The 19,457-nt window shown below is 30.9% G+C and overlaps 1 protein-coding gene across 1 annotated transcript; it reads left to right on the top strand.

Moving 5' to 3' along the window:
* On the top strand, positions 1 to 16,267 carry LOC127707564 (histone-lysine N-methyltransferase SUV39H2-like). The gene is made up of 6 exons (XM_052212167.1): positions 1 to 312; positions 4,241 to 4,317; positions 8,187 to 9,020; positions 10,053 to 10,205; positions 10,729 to 10,858; positions 11,489 to 16,267. Exons 1-6 carry the CDS (start codon positions 141 to 143, stop codon positions 11,827 to 11,829), a joined length of 1,707 nt encoding a protein of 568 aa, XP_052068127.1. The 5' UTR covers positions 1 to 140; the 3' UTR covers positions 11,830 to 16,267.
* The last annotated feature ends 3,190 nt before the right edge of the window (positions 16,268 to 19,457 follow it).

The raw sequence follows: 19,457 nt of genomic DNA on the forward strand, positions 1-19,457 counted from the left end.
CATTCAAATGCGCGCCATTTGTTTGATCCAGTGGTCAACTTATCTTGGCATCGTAAATGGTGACAGCCAGATATTTTCAGATAACTTTTAAAGATCAACAATTTTGAGACAACTTCAAACATCAATCAATATTTTCTACCATGGAAGATGAGATTAAAGATGCCCAGGTGTCCTGTTTGTCAGGAATAATCGATTTGCAAAGAGCGTGTCAAAAACAAAATTTAAAACTTTCAGCCGAAACAAATCAGTATCTCGTATATTTGACACTGAAAAAATTGGGTCCATTCGTTGCACAAAAATTGATCAGCAAACGTAAGTTTATTGATAGTTTTAAATATATCCATTTTGCGACATTTATTAGTTTTAAAGTTCAGGCGGACAACCCGGCATGATGTCAAGCTTTTCAATGATTGCGGGAAAGTAATTGTTTTGAATCCTTTTCAAATACAGTGAATGCATTGTACGGGGCATAAGGGGTCGATGAGTATAAGTTTATGAGAGTTTGTGTTCAGTAACAGTACTGACATGACTGATCTTGTATACCGAATTCAAATTCTTTTATTATGAAAAAAAAGGAATTACTGTTATATTATAAATTATGAAGCCCTTAGGTATAATTTCTACAACGTACCCATACAGATAAATGAGTTGGCAAGTAGACCTGTGTCAATCTGCGTAAATGACCTCTTTGAGCAATCTACTACTGTCTTAATGTATGTCCTGCGACATCAGAAAGGTACAGGAAAATCCTCGTGTAAATGTTGTTTATAAAACACAATTGTTTTTTATTCTGTTGCATTGACGTTTTCACTTGCAATATCCTTTAGTTGTTGATCTCTCTTACATAGCATACCCATCATGCACCACATTAATTAACAAATGCACCCTTAAAATGGGGCGAACATACATGTATATATATAGATACCAAAGTGTCCACCACTACTACTATATAAACTTAATTATGAACATCCTGGCATTTAACTTTCTGCAAGATGATATTTACCAAACCTCTTGTAATTTGGCCTTGCTATAACAATTACTTATTGTTATTTTTTTTTATCTTGTGAGATATTTAACAGGTTGGGATGATCCTTAGAAAGGGTACTATCCCCATTTACAGATATAATACCCCAAAACTGGTAACAATTGACTGAAAAAAAATAAAAACTTTAGATGCATGTATCTGGTGTCATGGCGCAAAAATTCAGGTAAATGTCAACATTTTGCCCAAACCTTGACTGAAATATCATCTGGGTAAAAGTTAATAGCCTTCAAAAAGTTTTCATTTGAACTATGTTCTTAAACGAAAGGAAAAGATGTAGCCATTTTTATGAATGTTTGTGCCATGACAGCCATTATGATGAAATTTTAAAGTTAATTTTTTATCACTGTAAATTGATACTCGATTTTTGGTACAATATCCATAAATAGGGATAGTACTCCTCTACGAGGATCTTCCCCAATCTGTATTAAAGTAAAAATGAAACTCAAAATTCATGTGCTACATATGAATATATATATAATATATGTGAAAAATGATATCAAATAAAAAAAATATAATTTCTGTCAAAATATATATCTGACAGTTTAAACATTGTATTAACAGTGTATAAACATGATGAATTTGGTAAAAATCACCTAGTCTGATAACAGGTTTTTATTGGGTCATCTGATTGGTCAGTTAGTTGTGATGTAATAAAAAAATATGTATTAGGTCCCATTACTTGTAATTGAGCAGCCACAGCGTGATTCACTGCAAGAACACTTCCATATAAAAAATGCATTTTGTTTATTTGTGGATATTTTTCAAGTTGGCACATTTTCTGTATTGCTGATAACTGATTAGATTGATTTGTGTGAAGATGGTGGTTTTCAGAATTTTAAAAAAAGAACTAAATCAATAATACAAATCCATTTTCCCATGAAATATTGTGCAATGAAACATGATAATTAGAATTACAGAAGAATATGTAAACTATCCTTTACAAAAACTTCCTGAGTTTTTGCGATAAATTGATGTCAACAGTTGCAAATTGTGATTTAAAAGAATAGACGGCCTGCTAAATTTTATTAAATCCTAAATATTCTTTTTCTGTCATTTGGAATTGCACCTTGATTTATAAAAGAAAATGAACCCCTCATTACATATCTGAATTAATTTCCTATAGCCTAGAGGGTGTATTACAATTGCTGAATACTAAAGGACGTCTTTACCTCTTTTTTTGTGTGTCAGAAATTATTTGATTTTTCCAATGGTTAAAAATGTTAAAGATTTATTTGAAACAGTAAATGCTTATCTTTACTGAACCAAATGTCCAGTTCAACATGAAGAATCTTCATTATTGAGAATTAGGCCAGGGTTTTTTAATTTGTAGGTTTACGGATTTTTTACATGAAAAAGTCAGGTCGGTCGGGGGGAAAAAAACACAAAATATCTTTCATTCAAGACATAAATACATGTATGTAAAAAATATATATATATTTCATCTAACTAACAATATGTTTGGTATGCATGGTATGCTATTTTGTCATCATTTCTTAAATTTTAGTTCCAAATATTATTGCTGAGCTGTTTTAAACATAAAATACATGCCATCGTTATACAATTTCCAAAAAGGGGGATATGTCCACAGACAGACGAAATTAAACCGTCATTTCACGAACAAGAAAAAACAGATCCACCTTGCTTTTTATCAAATTTCAGGAAACATGGTAATTATAATGATCTTCAAGCACGAAAAGCTAATAAATAAAAATTGCAAACACGTTGTACGAAAATAAGCTTTACCATCCGTGTCAAAAAATGAAATAGACTCGCCCACTGGAAACACGAGGATATCGGATTCATCAGTTGTCATGCATTCATATTTTTGATATCCAAATGGATGAACTTTTTTTAATATCTATGAAACAAGAAATATTCAAATTGTTTGTGAATATCTACATTGTATTACTATGACGTCTTTCACGTTTGGACAGGTCCATTTCATCTATGAGATGATGCAGCTTACGGAATTATGACAAAAAAGGAAAACAAACTTATTGTAATGGGTTTTAATCACAGGTTTCGCTCCGCAAATAATGCAAACAACATTTCAAGGTCAGTTATGATTGATTTGTCTTATTTTTAGAAACGTAAACATACAGATTATTTTTTATTTTTTTACAACACAATGTTTAATGCATTTAATTCTTAAAAAAGAATTTTTTATTTAAATTTCAGGGATAATGTATTTGTTAGGGTTGGCGGGAATAAAAGCATGATATGTCAATTTCATTTTTATTCTGCAAATCGGAAAAATAGGGTTGGCGGATCTGTAAACCAACATATTAAAAAACTCTGGCCTAATGATGAAATCCCAATTTATGGATATAAATTTGTGCCAAAAATCTCAAAAGTTAAAGTTCAGTATTTAAAAAATTCTAACAAATCCTAAACTCTGCCAATTACAAGGAAAGGATACTATAATTATCTCCTTCATTCAACAATTATCGTGTCAATCATAATTGGGACATTTAGAAATGCTGTGCTCACTGTTTTATTCATCAATGCACATAATTTATCTGACTAAACAGGTAAATTACAACATGTTTTCTTGGATTAGTATGGTATTGATTTGTTATGGGCTAGATGACAATGTGTTTGTGTTTTATAAGATATTTCAAAATAAATTGCAACAATGAGACACTTAAAGAAGTAAAACATGTTATGCAACCAAAGATCTGACATCAGTACCATATTCTCAATATTAAAGAGTCATTCCCAAGGTATCATTGGGCAAAGTCCTGTAAAAATTGGATTAGTCCAGTGAAGTGATATGCATTACTGGACCAAATCATATGCGTAATGTAAATGTCCTGTAAAAAAGATTCTGGTCCAGTTAAGAATGTTTACTGGACCAAATGTCCAGTTGCCTTTTGAACCACTGCACTAAGGAGGTTCCATACTTGGAACTAGACATTTCTTAGAATAATTAAATCCCAACCCACCCCTTTAAATCTTGATCAGCTGACTAACAACGGTTCTCAAAAGAAACTACAGTGTACAGTGAATAACATTGGAAAAGCACTGAACTCATACACAAAACATTCAAAATACAAACAATAATATTATACTCTTATCAAGGGATGCTCAAAAAGTGAATGAAAGCAAGCTCAGGAGTATTTAATTTGCTGATATGAAATCATGTCGTCCTACATCTGACATGGTTGTAATTTATGTATTGTTTTCTGATTTCAGTTGTTGAAAAGGGAGAAATAAATTGGGAAGATGGCCACTGGGAAGTTGAACAAATCATTGACCATTGTGAAGATGAGGTATGAAAATGTCTATTTCCCAATGCTTACATAATTTATTTTAGTCTTTAAAACAGTTGACAATTGCTAAAATTGTGTTCAGCTCAGCATAGTAAAACTTGCACAAATGTACATGTCCAATTGAATTATTAGAGTTAAATTATTTGATCGGGCAAAATTTTTCGATGTAATGTTTTCGGTCACCTTAGTTCACATTAAGAAGGCGCTCATTTTGTAACATGTTTCTAACGTTAAGCATGTGCAAAAGTAATTGAAGAAAATCTGTAAAAATGTTGTTTTTTATAAAGGAAACTTTGACACCTCTTTGTAAATGTAAGGAATGCCTTTGAACATTCATAAAATATCCATTTGTTGCACACTTTTTGGGGGTCCAGTACTTATGGATATTTATATTTGTGTGATTCTACTTTATTACTATAAATGACATGCACAAGTATTAAAAAAGTAAAAGAGTGTTACTCAATTTCTTCATTTTTTGCATAAAAATGAAAAATGGAATAACAGCATGCTGTCTGATTAATTGATTATAATTTTATACTGATACCCAACACTTTTTTTTTATGTCCCACCTACGATAGCAGAGGGGCATAATGTTTTACGGTCTGTGCGTCCATTCGTCTGTCTGTTCCGCTTCAGGTTAAAGTTTTTGGTCAAGGTAGTTTTCGATTAAAGTTGAAGTCCAATCAACTTGAAACTTTATTCACATGTTCCCTATGATATGATCTTTCTATTTTTAATGCCAAATTAGAGTTTTGATCCCAATTTCACAGTCCACTGAACATAAAAAATGATGGTGCGAGTGGGGCATCCGTGTACTATGGACACATTCTTGTTTGTAATTATAATACAGATTGGCACAAAATAAATCATGTGAATAGGTATTAATTTATACTTAACGTTTTCTCTGCGCTGCAAAGCTCCTTGTTGAAATCAACATTATTTTGAACAGTAGTCCAAAAACTTCACAATAAAGTACATTACTCTCTGATGTTGATATAACAGTGTCCTAAAACTTTGACATTGTCATTTCATAAATTACATTGTTTGAAGCATCACCATACTCAATCTTTGTGGAATAGAACAGTTGATTGGATATTTTTGTCCCCTGCGTAACGCGTTGCGGGGGACATGGAAATACCGGGCGTCCGACCTGTCTTGTTAGTGCTCTCATGGGTACAATTCTTGCCAGATTTTTATAAAACTTATACTAAATGTTAATATCAGCAATATCTTGGACAAGTTCTATATTGTTGGACAATCGACTTTTTATGCCCCCACCGTAGAGTAGGGGGGGCATTAAGTTTTACCCTTGTACGTCCCAAAATTGGTTTCCGCTCTCTAACTTCAGTTTGCCTCAACCAAATGTTATGAAACTTTTACACTGCTTATTACCACAGAACACAGATTATGTATGAATTTTGGTGGCGTCACTTTTACCGTTTTAAAGTTATGCCCCTTTACAAATGGAAAAATTTCATTCCCGTTCTCTGACTTTAGTTTACCTCAACCAAATGTTATGAAACTTATACACAATGCTTATTACCACAAAACACAGATCAAGTTTGAATTTTGGTGGCGTCACTTTTACCGTTCTAGAGTTATGTCCCTTTACAAATGGAAAAATTGCTGAAATATTTATTTCTGTTCTCTAACTTAAGTTTGCCTCAACTAAATGTTATGAAACCTATAAACAATGTTTACCATAAAACTCAGATCAAGTACAAATTTGGGTAGCGTCAATTTACAGTTCTTGAATTATGTCCCTTTATAACGTTGTATACAAGCGGGGGCATCATCTGTGTCCATGGGACACATTCCCCACTTATTTTTAGTTATGCCCCTTGGAAATATAAAATATGTGCAATGCAAGGCCATTGGAACTCTGTTCTTTTATCGTCTCACCTTGACAGAGTCGAAAAGCGAGACGTGTATGCTGTTTTCGGCGGCGGCGTCAACAATGTATTAGTTTGTGATTAGGTCTAGTTCATGGTGAACCACAAGTGGTAGGTCAATGATATTTGGTATGCAGTTGTATTAGCATTTGCACATCTCATTACCATGGAGATTATTTGGCCCTGTCCCCTCAGTCAAGGTCTATTGACTTTGAAACCTTGCTTAGTTTACCTGTATTAGTTTGTGATTAGGTTAGTTTATGGGGAACCACTAGTGGTAGGTCAATGTTATTTGGTATGCAGTTGTATAAGCATTGGCATATCTCATTTCCATGGAGATTTTTTGGCCCCGCCCCCTCATTCATGGTCTATTGACTTTGAAACTTTTGCTTAGTTTTCATGTATAAGTTTGTGATTAGGTCAGTTTAAGGGGAACCGTTAGTGGTAGGTCAATGATAATTGGTATGCAGTTGTATAAGCATAAGCACATCTCATTTCCATGGAGAATATTTGGTCCTTACCCCTCAGTCATGGTCTATTGACTTTGAAACTTTTGCTTAGTTTACATGTATTAGTTTGTGATTAGGTCAGTTTAAGATGAACCACTAATTTTAAGTCCATGATATTCATTTCCATGGAGATTATATAACCCCACCCCCTAATTATGGTTCATTGACTGAAACTTGTACATAGTTTACAAGTTAATGTTTGTGTTTAGGTTTGTTTAAAGGGAACAACTTATGAAAAGTCAATGGTATTTGGTTTGCAGTTGTATTAGCATTGGCACATCTCATTTCCATGGAGATTGTTTAACCCTGTACTATCAGTCATGGTTCATTGACTTTGAATATTTGCATAACTTACATGTTAAAGTATTGCTATTTTAATTTCAACATTTGCATTATCAAAATAACAAATAGGCGAGACATATCTCTGTGTTAACAGTTTATTGTACTAGTGATAATTTGACATGCCTTCAAACCATTATGAATTATCATGCAGTGGCATGTCACGTACTACAAGCCTCACTATATATGCTTATTGTAATGGATTGTAATATTGGTCTGTCTATGTTAAACAAACTTTCAAATGATTTCGTAAAAATGTTTTAAAGAGTCAGTGCACTATGTTTGTAAATGAAACTGTGAGTTATTGAGCAATGTCTTTTCACGTCAGACAAAGTTCTTCTTGTATGTATTTCATATTCGATTTAGTATTTTCAAAAGGAAGCACAATGCCCAACAATAAATAAAGACAGGCAAGTAAAAATTTATGAAATTATCCCATTACATAATGTGATCTCGATTGCAATTCTCTTTCTCTTTCAATTTGATCAAGATATTTAGAATATATATAAATGAGGTAGTAAACCAGCAATACAAATAAATCTACAAAAAAGAATAGTTAATGAATAACACAATTTTCATTTTAAATAAAATCAAAGTTTCCTTAGAAAACGTGATCAATAAAAAAAAAATGTTTCTGTCATAATTTCTCCATTTTAAACAAATAAATCAATGATTTTAAAAATGACACACACACAAAATAGCTTGTGCTGAATATTTTTTCTTCTTTTTTTTCGACTTGAAAGTTAGAAAATTATGTTTTGCCCGGATTTATGTGATTGTTCAAATCTTGTAATTTGATAAATAAAAATATTGTGTTCTATGGAGGACAGAAAGAAGTGGAAGCAAGCGAAACCTTAGTTTTTAGCTCACCTGGCCCAAAAGGGCCAAGTGAGCTTTCCTCATCACTTGGTGTCAATTGTCATCGTCCGTTAACTTTTACAGAAAAAGTGGTGTGCAACCGCTGAAAAAAAGTTGAGTATAAATACATGTATGATGAAACTGAAAACTTTTTTTAAAAAGAAAGTACTGCAGGTGACTTTTGAAACTTCTGTGATTAAATGAAAAGTTTGTACCTTCCTGGCATGCATTTTAAATCATTTTGAAATACTTTAAATCACAATTCATTTAGGGAGAAGAATATTATCTAATCAAATGGAAAGACTGGAGTAATGCACACAATTCTTGGGAACCAAAGGCAAATCTAGAATGTAAGGATCTTTTGGAAGAGTTTCATGTAAGAGGTACCAAGAGGAAGTTCGAATATGACGACAACATCCCAATATCCAAGAGGAGTAGAGTAGATGAAATTTTTCAGAAACTTAAACCAATGAAAGGGAAAATATCTCCTCTACAGTTACTCTCTGTCAGTAGTCCAGTTAAAGGTGGCAAACCTGTTTTCAAAGGGCTGATTGCTACTGGTGGAAAGTACAAACCAAAATATAATCCTTCAGCAGGAAAACCATTAAATCCTAGATCCAAAGCATACAAACAAAAGAAAGTGGAAATTCATAAAGCACTCAAGGAATGGCAAGTTCATTTAAATGCCATTAGTACAGACCCTGCCGGAATAGTTGTAGAAAACAATATAGATCTTGAGGGTCCCCCAGAAAACTTTGTATATATCAATGACTATAAGCCAATGGGAGGAATTATCATACCAAATGATCCTCTTGTAGGATGTGAATGTGACAGTTGTTTAGATAATAAGAAAAAATGCTGTGTAACCCAGTGTGGATCAGAGTTTGCCTACTACAAAAACAAGAGACTAAGAGTTCTCAAAGGAACACCAATTTATGAGTGTAATAAACGATGTAAATGTGGTCCAGAGTGTCCTAATCGTGTAGTTCAGTTGGGAAGAAAATTCAAACTGAGCATATTTAGGACAATCAATGGTAGAGGATGGGGTGTGAAAACTCTTCAGAAGATTAAGAAAGGGTCATTTGTTGTTGAATATGTTGGAGAGGTAAGGAAGACTATATGCATTGCTATGCTTTCACCAGTTGACTCAATGTAATTGTAACAGTTCATTTAAAGAAAAACTCTTGTACATGAATGCAAACAATAGTTTGTTTTTTTTTAAACCAAGTTCTAATACAAAATTGAAGTCTGGGATTTACAAAGATTATCCGCTGATTTGCTTTAGATGAGTTTTTCTCTTTTTTTATCAGACAAAAGTTTATTATTTTTTCACTCACCTGAAGATTTTATTCCGACACCAAACTGACCCAGTGATTCTGTTGTACATTGAAGTCCAAACTATTTTCACCTATAACCTTAGACAGAGAAATTACATATAACTTTATACTGTCAGAATTGTGTGATAAATGTGCTGTAGAGTTTGCATTTAAAGAATAATATTGGTTGATTATCTTATAGTTATTTGTGAAACTTTCACTAAAAATAGTTCTTCAATTTTCTACTATTTGATGGGTTCACTTTTTTACAATTTTTATACTGATAAACTTCAAGAAAAATTAGGGCTATGCAATTAAAACATACATGGTACCCAGGATCAGCACTTTGGAAATGGTTAACCATCTAGAGAGGCAGTTTTAGAAGTTCTCTTTCACTTGCACTGTTCATAAACACTTATATCCATAGATGGGATTTTGTAGTGCCTTCCCTGGTTCCCATGTATCTTTTAATAGAACTTAAATTTATAGGTACATCATGTATTGCATAAATTTGATAAGAAAATTGTCTTTGCTTTTAAAGATAATAAAAGCAAAAAATGCAAGCTCATTAGAAATAGCCAAAAAATGAGGTACAAAAAACTCTATCCAAAATACAAGGCTTTCAATTTGGTACGCCAAAAGCACATTCCAACTATATACATTTTTATAAGGCTCATCAGATGCACTTGAATCTAAACAGTGCAAATTAGCTGTAAGAGAAAAAATTAAATTTAACTGGATAAGCTGAATGATTCACAAATGAAAATGATTAGTAATGGCTTCTAAACTGTTGTGATTACATTTTAATATTGTCATTACAGGTCATAACAGATGTAGAAGCAGAAAAACGAGGGAAGTATTATGATGCTGTTGGAAGAACCTACCTCTTTGATCTCGATTATAATGATGGAGACTGTCCATATACTGTTGATGCTGGTTACTATGGAAATGTGTCTCACTTTATCAATCATTCAGTAAGATATTTTTTACTTTGTACATATATCATGTATATAGGTAGCTGTTATTAAAAGAGATTTTGACATTGTAAATACTTATCTCTTGAGATAAAATTTCGCTGGCTATCTAAATCTAAACCAATCATGGGCACTGTTGGGATCAGCCCACTTTAAAATGGCATGAGAATTGACCAAAGGTTGATCCTGGAACCAAACAAGGAGATTTTTTAGATAAAAAATAATTTGTTTACGTCTATATTATACAAGATATTAATGTACATCAGAGTTTTAGATCAGTAGAGACATAAAGGTATCTAGATCAGTTAAAAATCAGAGGAAATTGTAAACAGAGGAAATTATGTAAGTTAACCAGGCAACACATCAATGACATTCAACACAAACAATGTATTCTGTGTATTAAAGATGCATAGGTGTATTAAGTAATGTGAAAGAAAAAAAGAAGTGTTTTGAGAAGATTTTATTATCTACAGACATTTTACAAATTAAGTCCTCTTTGGAAATAATGACTTGTCTCTTTCAGTGTGATCCTAACTTGGAAGTATTTGGAGTATGGATTAATACATTAGATCCAACATTACCGAGGATTGCCTTGTTTTCAAGGAGAGACATTGAGAAAGGAGAAGAATTAACATTTGATTACATGATGACAGGTATGTTTAGTCCCAAAGGGTATGTGCCAGCACTTAGTGTCTGCCTACTTGTAATTATACCCACATTCCAAAAGGATAGGGGTGACCTGGTTTACATTTGTCTTTATTTCCATCCGTCTGGTCAGTTTTTTTAACGAAGTGCAATTCAGAGCTTCTAGAAATTTGGATTCTAACTTCCATGTGAATATGCTTTACTGTGTAATGCATTTTCAGACTCATTGCTTATCTACTTCCAGTTAAACAAATACTTATATATTCTTACACATAATTGCCATGTATATATAACTTCAAGGGAAGTTTTATTTTGACAGATTTAACATTTACTGTTGTTATGCCCCTAAAGTTCCTTAAACAAATTTTATTTTTTTCTTATTTTTGCTCTAGGATAAAAGTAGATGTTCCACTTCATGTTGAATATAAATACAATATCATTGATAATAATATACAAATTAGATTTTGACAAGATGACATAAGTGAGCTTATAAGTCGAACACTTGTTTGGTCAACACAGGTTATACTTTGAATCCAACTATACTGAACACAAACTTGCTGGGTTATGTTTGTTACAATTCATTCTTAAATTATAAGTTTTGATAGAGGCATTTTTAAAAAATTTTGTGTTAATTACAGGAGATACTACAAATCAACCACCAACACTTGATCAAGTGGAAAAGGATCTAGCAGCAGAGTTTCTGAAAAAGCCAGTGCTACAGACGTATCCAGAGGCTGAAGGGGATTCATTAGAAGTCACCCTGGAGAATGACAGTTTACCAGAGTTGAAGACTGATGTCAAAGAGACAGGAGATGCTGATAGTAATATACCAGAATTATCCAATGAGTCGGAAGAGGTCTTTGATGAACCTCCAAAACTTGAAACACAAAAAAGTGAACTTATTCCAAAGTCATTGACTGATCAATATAGAATTGTTTGTCAGTGTGGTGCAAAAAATTGTAGAAAATATTTGTTTTAATTGTTGATTGTTATTAATCATTAGACATTTGTTGTTTTATAATGAATTCAGATCATTGTTTTAGTGTACTCACAGTTGTGTTCAGAATATATAAAGATGAAATATATATATTTGAGAAAAATTTGGTATTGCTCATGTTACTCAAATGGCTTTGGTATTTTTAAGAGGAAATTTTATTTTAATTGAGAATTTTATTTCTTAATTGATTACTAGTCATTGGTATGTTATAATACCCGTACATTATGATTTGGATATAAAAGAATGAACAAAACCAACAATTCCATATATTTTTTCTCACTTTTTTCAAGATATACATGCTAAAGTGTGATACTGAAAATGTTTGTAAGCCTTATATTTGAAGATACAATTTTTCTTAAACTTTGTTGATTGTTTGCCTACAAGTATTATATACTGGCACTAATGATAGTGTAAGAGGGTTTTGCAGCAATTCCTTATAGAAATTTGATTGATTTACCAAACTTTATTGATCAAGAGGCAAATCATTTGGAACTGACATTACAATATTTATATATATAACAGTTATTAACTAACCAGCCCAAATGTTAGGGAAAATATACATTTTTCTCCTTGTTTTGTTTGCTTTTTTTTCTGCAATACATTTCTGTTTTGCGCTTTGATATTTAACAAGTTTGTACTATCTAACAACAACTACACAAATCTTGACGATTAGATAAAAATGCATAGGGGCACATTGATTTTATAAGGTCTTTTTGTAGCCCACTATGTTCAAATGAATGAAAAGCTAAGTGAAACCATCTAGATTAACAAAGAGTAAAGAAGGCTCACAAGCAAGTTTTTATTATAAATGCCCTTGCTAAAGAGACATTACATTGTAATAAATGATGCATGAAAATTTAACTTTTTTAAAATGTCAAAAGTTATCTCTAATAGATACTAACTTTCAAAAGTTCTGTGTTTGATTCCTCAAAACAAACCCAAGAAAAGTCGATTTTAACTGGTTTAGATGTTTCAAATCTTTCATTTTGTTTCTTTATCTTCTTATAAAGATTATGCTGATAAGAGTTCTTAATTTTTTGTTAATGGGGGTAAAAAGGGTAATAGATTCATTCTTAAAATTATAAATTTTGTATTGGAATAATGTTCTTGGTAAATACTCTTGTTTAATTCATTGGGCGAAAGATTTTTGAAAAGCAATTTATGGAATTGAATTATATATGAAATACATTATTATTATTGTTTTGTCGAGGAACTTAAAATTTAGGTCCGACCTCAAAATTCTTAATAAAAAAAAAATATGATTTACTTATTTATATGATTTTCTACTGATTTGAAATAACTTTATAATCAAGTTATACCCATTAACTGTTTGTAAAATATAAGATATGTCAAGACCTATATTAAAAGCTAATTTAAATTAATTTTATGTCCATAAGATGTCCGCCCATGTGGATTACAACAGGATAAATGATAATTGTAATATTGCAATAGATTTGCATGATTTCTTAAAAATTATTTTGGTGTAGCTTTTTGCTGGAAGTTTTTGAAAGTACACAAAATGGAAATACTATGTTGCATTAAAAATATTGTGTACACAGATTTAAATAAAAAAGGGATCAAATTTTAGTGAAATTGTTCAGTTCTGTATGAAATTCATCATAAAAGTTGTAAAATATTGTATCATTTCATAAGTTACATTATTTATACTTTAAATTTAATTTATTATAAAATTTCTCAGGATTCATAACTCATTTTTTTTTACTGGAATTGAGGATAATATTGGTCATGGTACATGAACCTGTAACAGGTAAATGATTGTTAATTGTACATAGAAATTGCTTGTGTATATATTAAATGATGTTCATATTTTGTGAAATACTTCCATACTGAAATTGCTGTTCTTGTCCCTCCTATAACATAATATTTAACTTTTCTCAATATTTAAAACATACCTTTATATTTGTATATTAACATCCAGATTTAAACCAATAACTGTTTAATTTAGACTTTATTTTCTTAAATTCAAAAAATGATTAGCTATGAAAAATGCTTATTCAGTTGATTAGTAAAAAAAAAATCCTCTTGAACTTTTAGGTTTACAGTATTTCATAACTAGAAATAGTATTGCAACAGATTTTAATGTTCAAATGTGTATTTTAACTGAATTATAAACATGTTGGCGAAAAGGGTGTTTAACTGGTTCTGTAAGTGCTTGAATTAGTAAAAAAAATTCACCTCATGTCATTCAAAGAGAATAGTCTTGATATCATCTGTAAATCCTTTGAATATGTTAAATCTGGTAATATTGAGCTCATATGCTGCTCCTCAGTGGCTTTATCATTTATGAATGTAAATGTATGTATGTGAAGCTAAAGGGATTTTTTCATTCCTTAAACCTTGAATGTAATAGTAGTAGGGGAAAACATTACACTTTAAATTCTAAGAATGGTACTCATCCAATTATATTAAATCCAAAGAGATTTCTTAGTAATTCATAGATACATGCATATTTGTAAAAATATAGTCCCTCAATAAGAATTATTTCATTTTAAGATATGTCATCGTGTTGCCCAACAGCATCCAACTGTGATTATCTCTCCTAAAACAGGTAGATAAAGATGATGGTTAAACTTGAATATCCTTTAAATTTGCAATACTTTCTGTTGTTTTAACAAAATACCTTTAAAAAAACATGTGAATCAGACCATGAGTTATTTTAAAAGTTATGTAGGTTTTTGATAAGAAAGTTGTATGTAATATTAATGCATTAGTCTATGAAAAATATGCTGATGTTTTCTATGAAATGGTCTGTATTTAAGTTGCTAAATAAAATGATTAAGTTGCTGAATAAAATGAAGAGTTGTGGTTTTTACAATCCAATAATGGTCTCCCTTTTTGTACTTTTTGAGGGTATCTTGTATAAATTCATATCCATATGTAAACTTTTTTAAGTGAGAAGTTTAAACAAAGAAGAAAAAATGTAGTTGAATTTTCCAAAAGATAATTTTTATTTCAAAACAAGCAATATTAAATGAAGTTGAATGTTTTTAACACATGTAATTTATTCTAACCAAATACAAATGTAGATAGTGTAGCATATATAAATAGAAAATTGAATTTTAAGTTTGATTGTAAGGAATAGCAGTTATTAAGGGATTAGATTATCCATTAGTGCTAAGTAGACACCTAAACTTACAATGTATCACTCTGTGATTTTGTTTTATTATAAATAAATATGAACATTATTCACTTTTATTCTTGTCTGTATTTGATTATAGTAAAAAAGAAACAACATTATAAATGTTCACACAAGCTATAATGTATTGGATAACAGTAAACCAGTGTTGCAGTTTTTTATCATGCATATTTGTTTAGGCTTTCATATTTCTGTATTTTAGAGAGAAAAAACAACTCATATTGACTCAAAGAGATCTTCCTACTTACACCAAGATGTGAGCGGCAAACTTTTTGAACCAACATTATGATGGTTGATAGATATCTTTTAGCTAATACAGTCGAACCTAAATAAGTTAACTCAAAAGAACCCAACAGGACTTCTCAAATTATGTTTTTTTCTTGTACTTCAAATATTGATTGGTCACAGTTAATTTGTAATTTTTTTATTTGAGAGAACTTCAAAATAATTCCTCCACCTAAGTTGAAAATGCATTAAACAAAAAAGAATTTCACAGGAATGACAAAATACCGTGACACTGATTTGTGTTTTTGACTAAAGAGGTTTGACTCAATATATCTCAACAGGGAAAACTAATTTTATGAGAATGACCATTCCTGTTAAATATTGCATTTATAACGTGTTTATGACCAACAAAAGCAACTAATGAAATTTCTTTATTAAATTACTAGACTATGTTTGTCTATCCATTGTCCAATCAATTAAATTAACAGTGTGTAACAGTTGAATGAAACTTGTGTAATTTCTGAGGTTAAATAATGGCTCATACTAGTCATTTTCACTTTGTATCGGTTTTTCTAAATAGAGTTTATAATGTCCTACAGATTTAATGGGTTTTCCAGTAAAAATTACATTATATTATTTATGATGTAATTAGGTTTATAATTGGTATATTAATTAAAATCAACACAAACTAATATTCATTTCAAAAATTCTAGTTGTATTGTCTTCTAATTTAGTTTTTTGAAATTGAAAAGAAATCTATTAACATAAGTCGTTTTTGCATCTTTCCTTGTAATAGTGAATTTACTTTGAAAAATATAAAATTTGTAAAGATGAACAGACATTCTTTTCACCGATCATTAAGGGAAATTTTTTAATAAGAAGAAATTAAGTGATATTTCATTGTTTTATTGCTTTTAATTATAATACCATTTAGAATTGTTTCATGCATATTTTTGAATATATTCTATTTTAATTGATTGTCACCTCTTTTTATCAGTCAATTCAATTAAAAACCTAATAAAAATTGTTTTGTTATTTTATAGTTCTCATGAAATCACTTGGCCTCTGTCCCTATTGTCTGTCAAAGTCCATGGGATGTTACAAATCTATTTGAAAAGAAAGTTATGAATAAAAATGTTGGTTTTGGGTTTGTATTCTTAGTATATGGTCTTTGACTTCAAAGGACTAGATCAAAGCTACTATTAATAGTAGACTATTAAAAATTCTGTGCAGAAAATTGATTTACATATTCTAAATCAAATACTATGTACTGGTATGAACCAGTTAGTTTAAACACAGCTCAAATAGAAAAAGACTTTCAGGTACTGATACTTTAAAGTCTGAACCATAAGACATAAAACTTTATTTCAAGTTGGTTTAAAAAGACGATTATAAATGTAAGCTCTAGACAGATTTTAAAACTGACAAAACAAAAGCACATATCAAAACATGCAAACACAAATTAAACATTGAAAGCAAGAGTTCATATTATGCATACATAAAACTCGAAGTTCAGTCAAGCAGTTTAAACCACCTATTTAAGAATTGAATGCTTGTTTCTAATAGTAAATTTATTGGGGTGTAAAAGTGTTGACCAAAGTACATTTTGTATGAAGTGCAGAAGCGCTTCATTCTAAAAATGTGCGCACAGTCAATGCTTTTAAAACCCTACAAAATTACTAAAAAAAAAGCATTCAATACTTATAATTACGTTTTTTTGCTAGGAGATTTCTATTAAGTTTTTATTTTATTTACCTGTGCACTTTATTGTGGAAGCTCATGTAGTCATGAATGTTAAATTTCATTTTGAAATTAAGGTTAATTTCAGAATGATGCAAGATTGCTGATAGCCAATCAAAATAACGTATTATAATGAAACATACATGTAATGTTATTATTGAAGTATTTTGATTGGTTGATTTCTGAGTTGTTGAGTACAATATTCTTACTCGAAAATTTGCCTGACAGGCTCTTTCTTTTTAATGATCAATTACTAGAATTATATAGTTTTTGTCCAGTCTGCGACAAAAGTCTTGGAATATAAGACGGGGATTACTATGTGGTGGCAGCAGAAACTATTTGTACAAAGCTTTATATTTCAGAAGGTAGAACACCTGGATGCTTCTTACCTCGTCTGTCATATGAACTTTGTTCTTGACCTCATTTTCATGGTTCAGTGAGTGCTTGAAAAAAATCAGTTTTTTTCTCACTAATAAGTAACTGTATAACTATATTTGGTATATGGGTTCCTTTCAACATCCACATATGCAAATGAAACACCTCTCCACCAGATACATTTCAAATGAGATAGAAGTTAAAAACTATATGTCTGTTAGACAGGGATCACCTTACCTCTACCCCATTTCATAGATCAGTGATGGTCAGAGTTGTGCGATTAGGTCCGTTTACTGATACTATAAGTACTAAGTCAACTATTTGGTGTATGGAATGATTGTTAGGGGTACGTACATGTCAGGCTGGTAGGTTTAACCTTACCTTAACCTTATTTTCATGTTTCATTGGTCAATGTCAAGTTCTTGTGTTTTGGTCTGTATTTCTAATACTATAAGCAATAGGCCAATTTTATTTGTTATATGGAATGATTGTAAGGTGAACATGTCTGTCTGGCAGGTATCATTTGTCCTTGACCTCATTTTTGTGGTTCCTTCGTCAATATTACGTTTTCAGGGTTATATCTGTTTCTCCGATACTATAAGCAATAGGTCAGCTGTATTTGGTGTATGGAATGATCGCATGGAGTGCATATTTCATTGTTCAATTTTAATTTTTGTGGTTAGGTCCTCTTTTGAGATAGTACAAGTGATAGGTCAACTACATTTGGTGTATGGTTTATCTGACCTTGACCTCATTTTCATGGTTCATTAGTAAATGTTCAGTTTTCCTAGTTAAGTCTGTTTCTTAGATATTAGAAGCAATAGGTCAACTATATTTGGTGCAAGAAATGATTGTAATATGTACATGTCTGTCTGCAATGTATCATCTGACCTTGATCTCGTTTTCATGTTCATTGGTCAATGTTAAGTTATCATGGTTTGGATTGTTTCTTTGATACTTTAAGCAAAGGTCAACTATATTTGGTAAATGGAACGATTGTAAGGTGAAGATGTCTGTCTGTCAGGCTTTACCTTACCTTGACCTTATTGTCATGGATCATTGCTAATGTTCAGTTTATGTGATACTTGAAGTAAAACCTATATTTTTTAAGATTTTCAATATATTAAATCAATCAAGGGTAGTACAACAGGCGAGACATTTCAGCGTGTGCATTCTTGTTAAGGAAGGCATGCAAATGGGTAAGGTTTTCTATTTAGAGTTGACGAGAAGGGGTAGTTGTTATAGAACTATTTGGATTTCTCGCAAATTTTTAGTGTTATTGACTGAAAACCCATTGAAATATGAATGAATAATTGATTAATCGTCTAAAAATGGTTGGTTTAATGAATGTTTTGCAGTACAAATTGCAATTCAATAGAATCCAGAATAATCCTTTTGTAAATTGTAATTCCAATATCTATTACATTTAGTTGGAAATTCTGATTTATAAAGATTAAAAAACAATACAATTATATAGAATTCCAGTATCTAGTTGTAGAAATTGAGATATCCAGATTTTGGATCGTATTAAATGATTACTTAAGACACTTTAATAACATTTATTTGATTTACTTCATAATGAAATAAACTGAAAATCAAAACATGTCGGAATCAAAAAGAAAATAAAAAAGGCCAATTTCTCCTTAATTAATTTCAAAACCAGAGCCTAATACCTTTTTCTAAAAGTCCTTCCATCTTTACTAGAATTCAGAGTAATGTAGGTTAATATTTGTACTTTAAGGTTTTAAAAATACTTTGGTGTATTTCAGATGCAAATATAGATATATAAAGATTTTTCAGATATATAAAGATTTTTCAGATACAAATTAATTCATTTAGTTTAATGATGTTCTTTCATGCAAAATTTAACGAAAGCATGTAAAATTTTCAATATTGTCTTCAGTGTCTCTGAACTCTGAGTAACATTAAGGGAATAGGTAAAACGTGTGATCCTTTTTTAATAACATTATTTATTTTTTAGTTCCATCAAGTTTAACAACTTTCTGATTTTGAAGCTGTGAGTGAAACAAATTCAGGGGAAATTTGACCTACCTCAGTTGTTATCTCGCTTGCGACCAAAGTCACAGAATGCAAGACGTGATTTTTACCCGAC

Source organism: Mytilus californianus, unplaced genomic scaffold (genome assembly GCF_021869535.1).
Source record: "Mytilus californianus isolate M0D057914Y unplaced genomic scaffold, xbMytCali1.0.p SCAF_1, whole genome shotgun sequence".
Taxonomy (NCBI): Eukaryota; Metazoa; Mollusca; class Bivalvia; order Mytilida; family Mytilidae; genus Mytilus; species Mytilus californianus.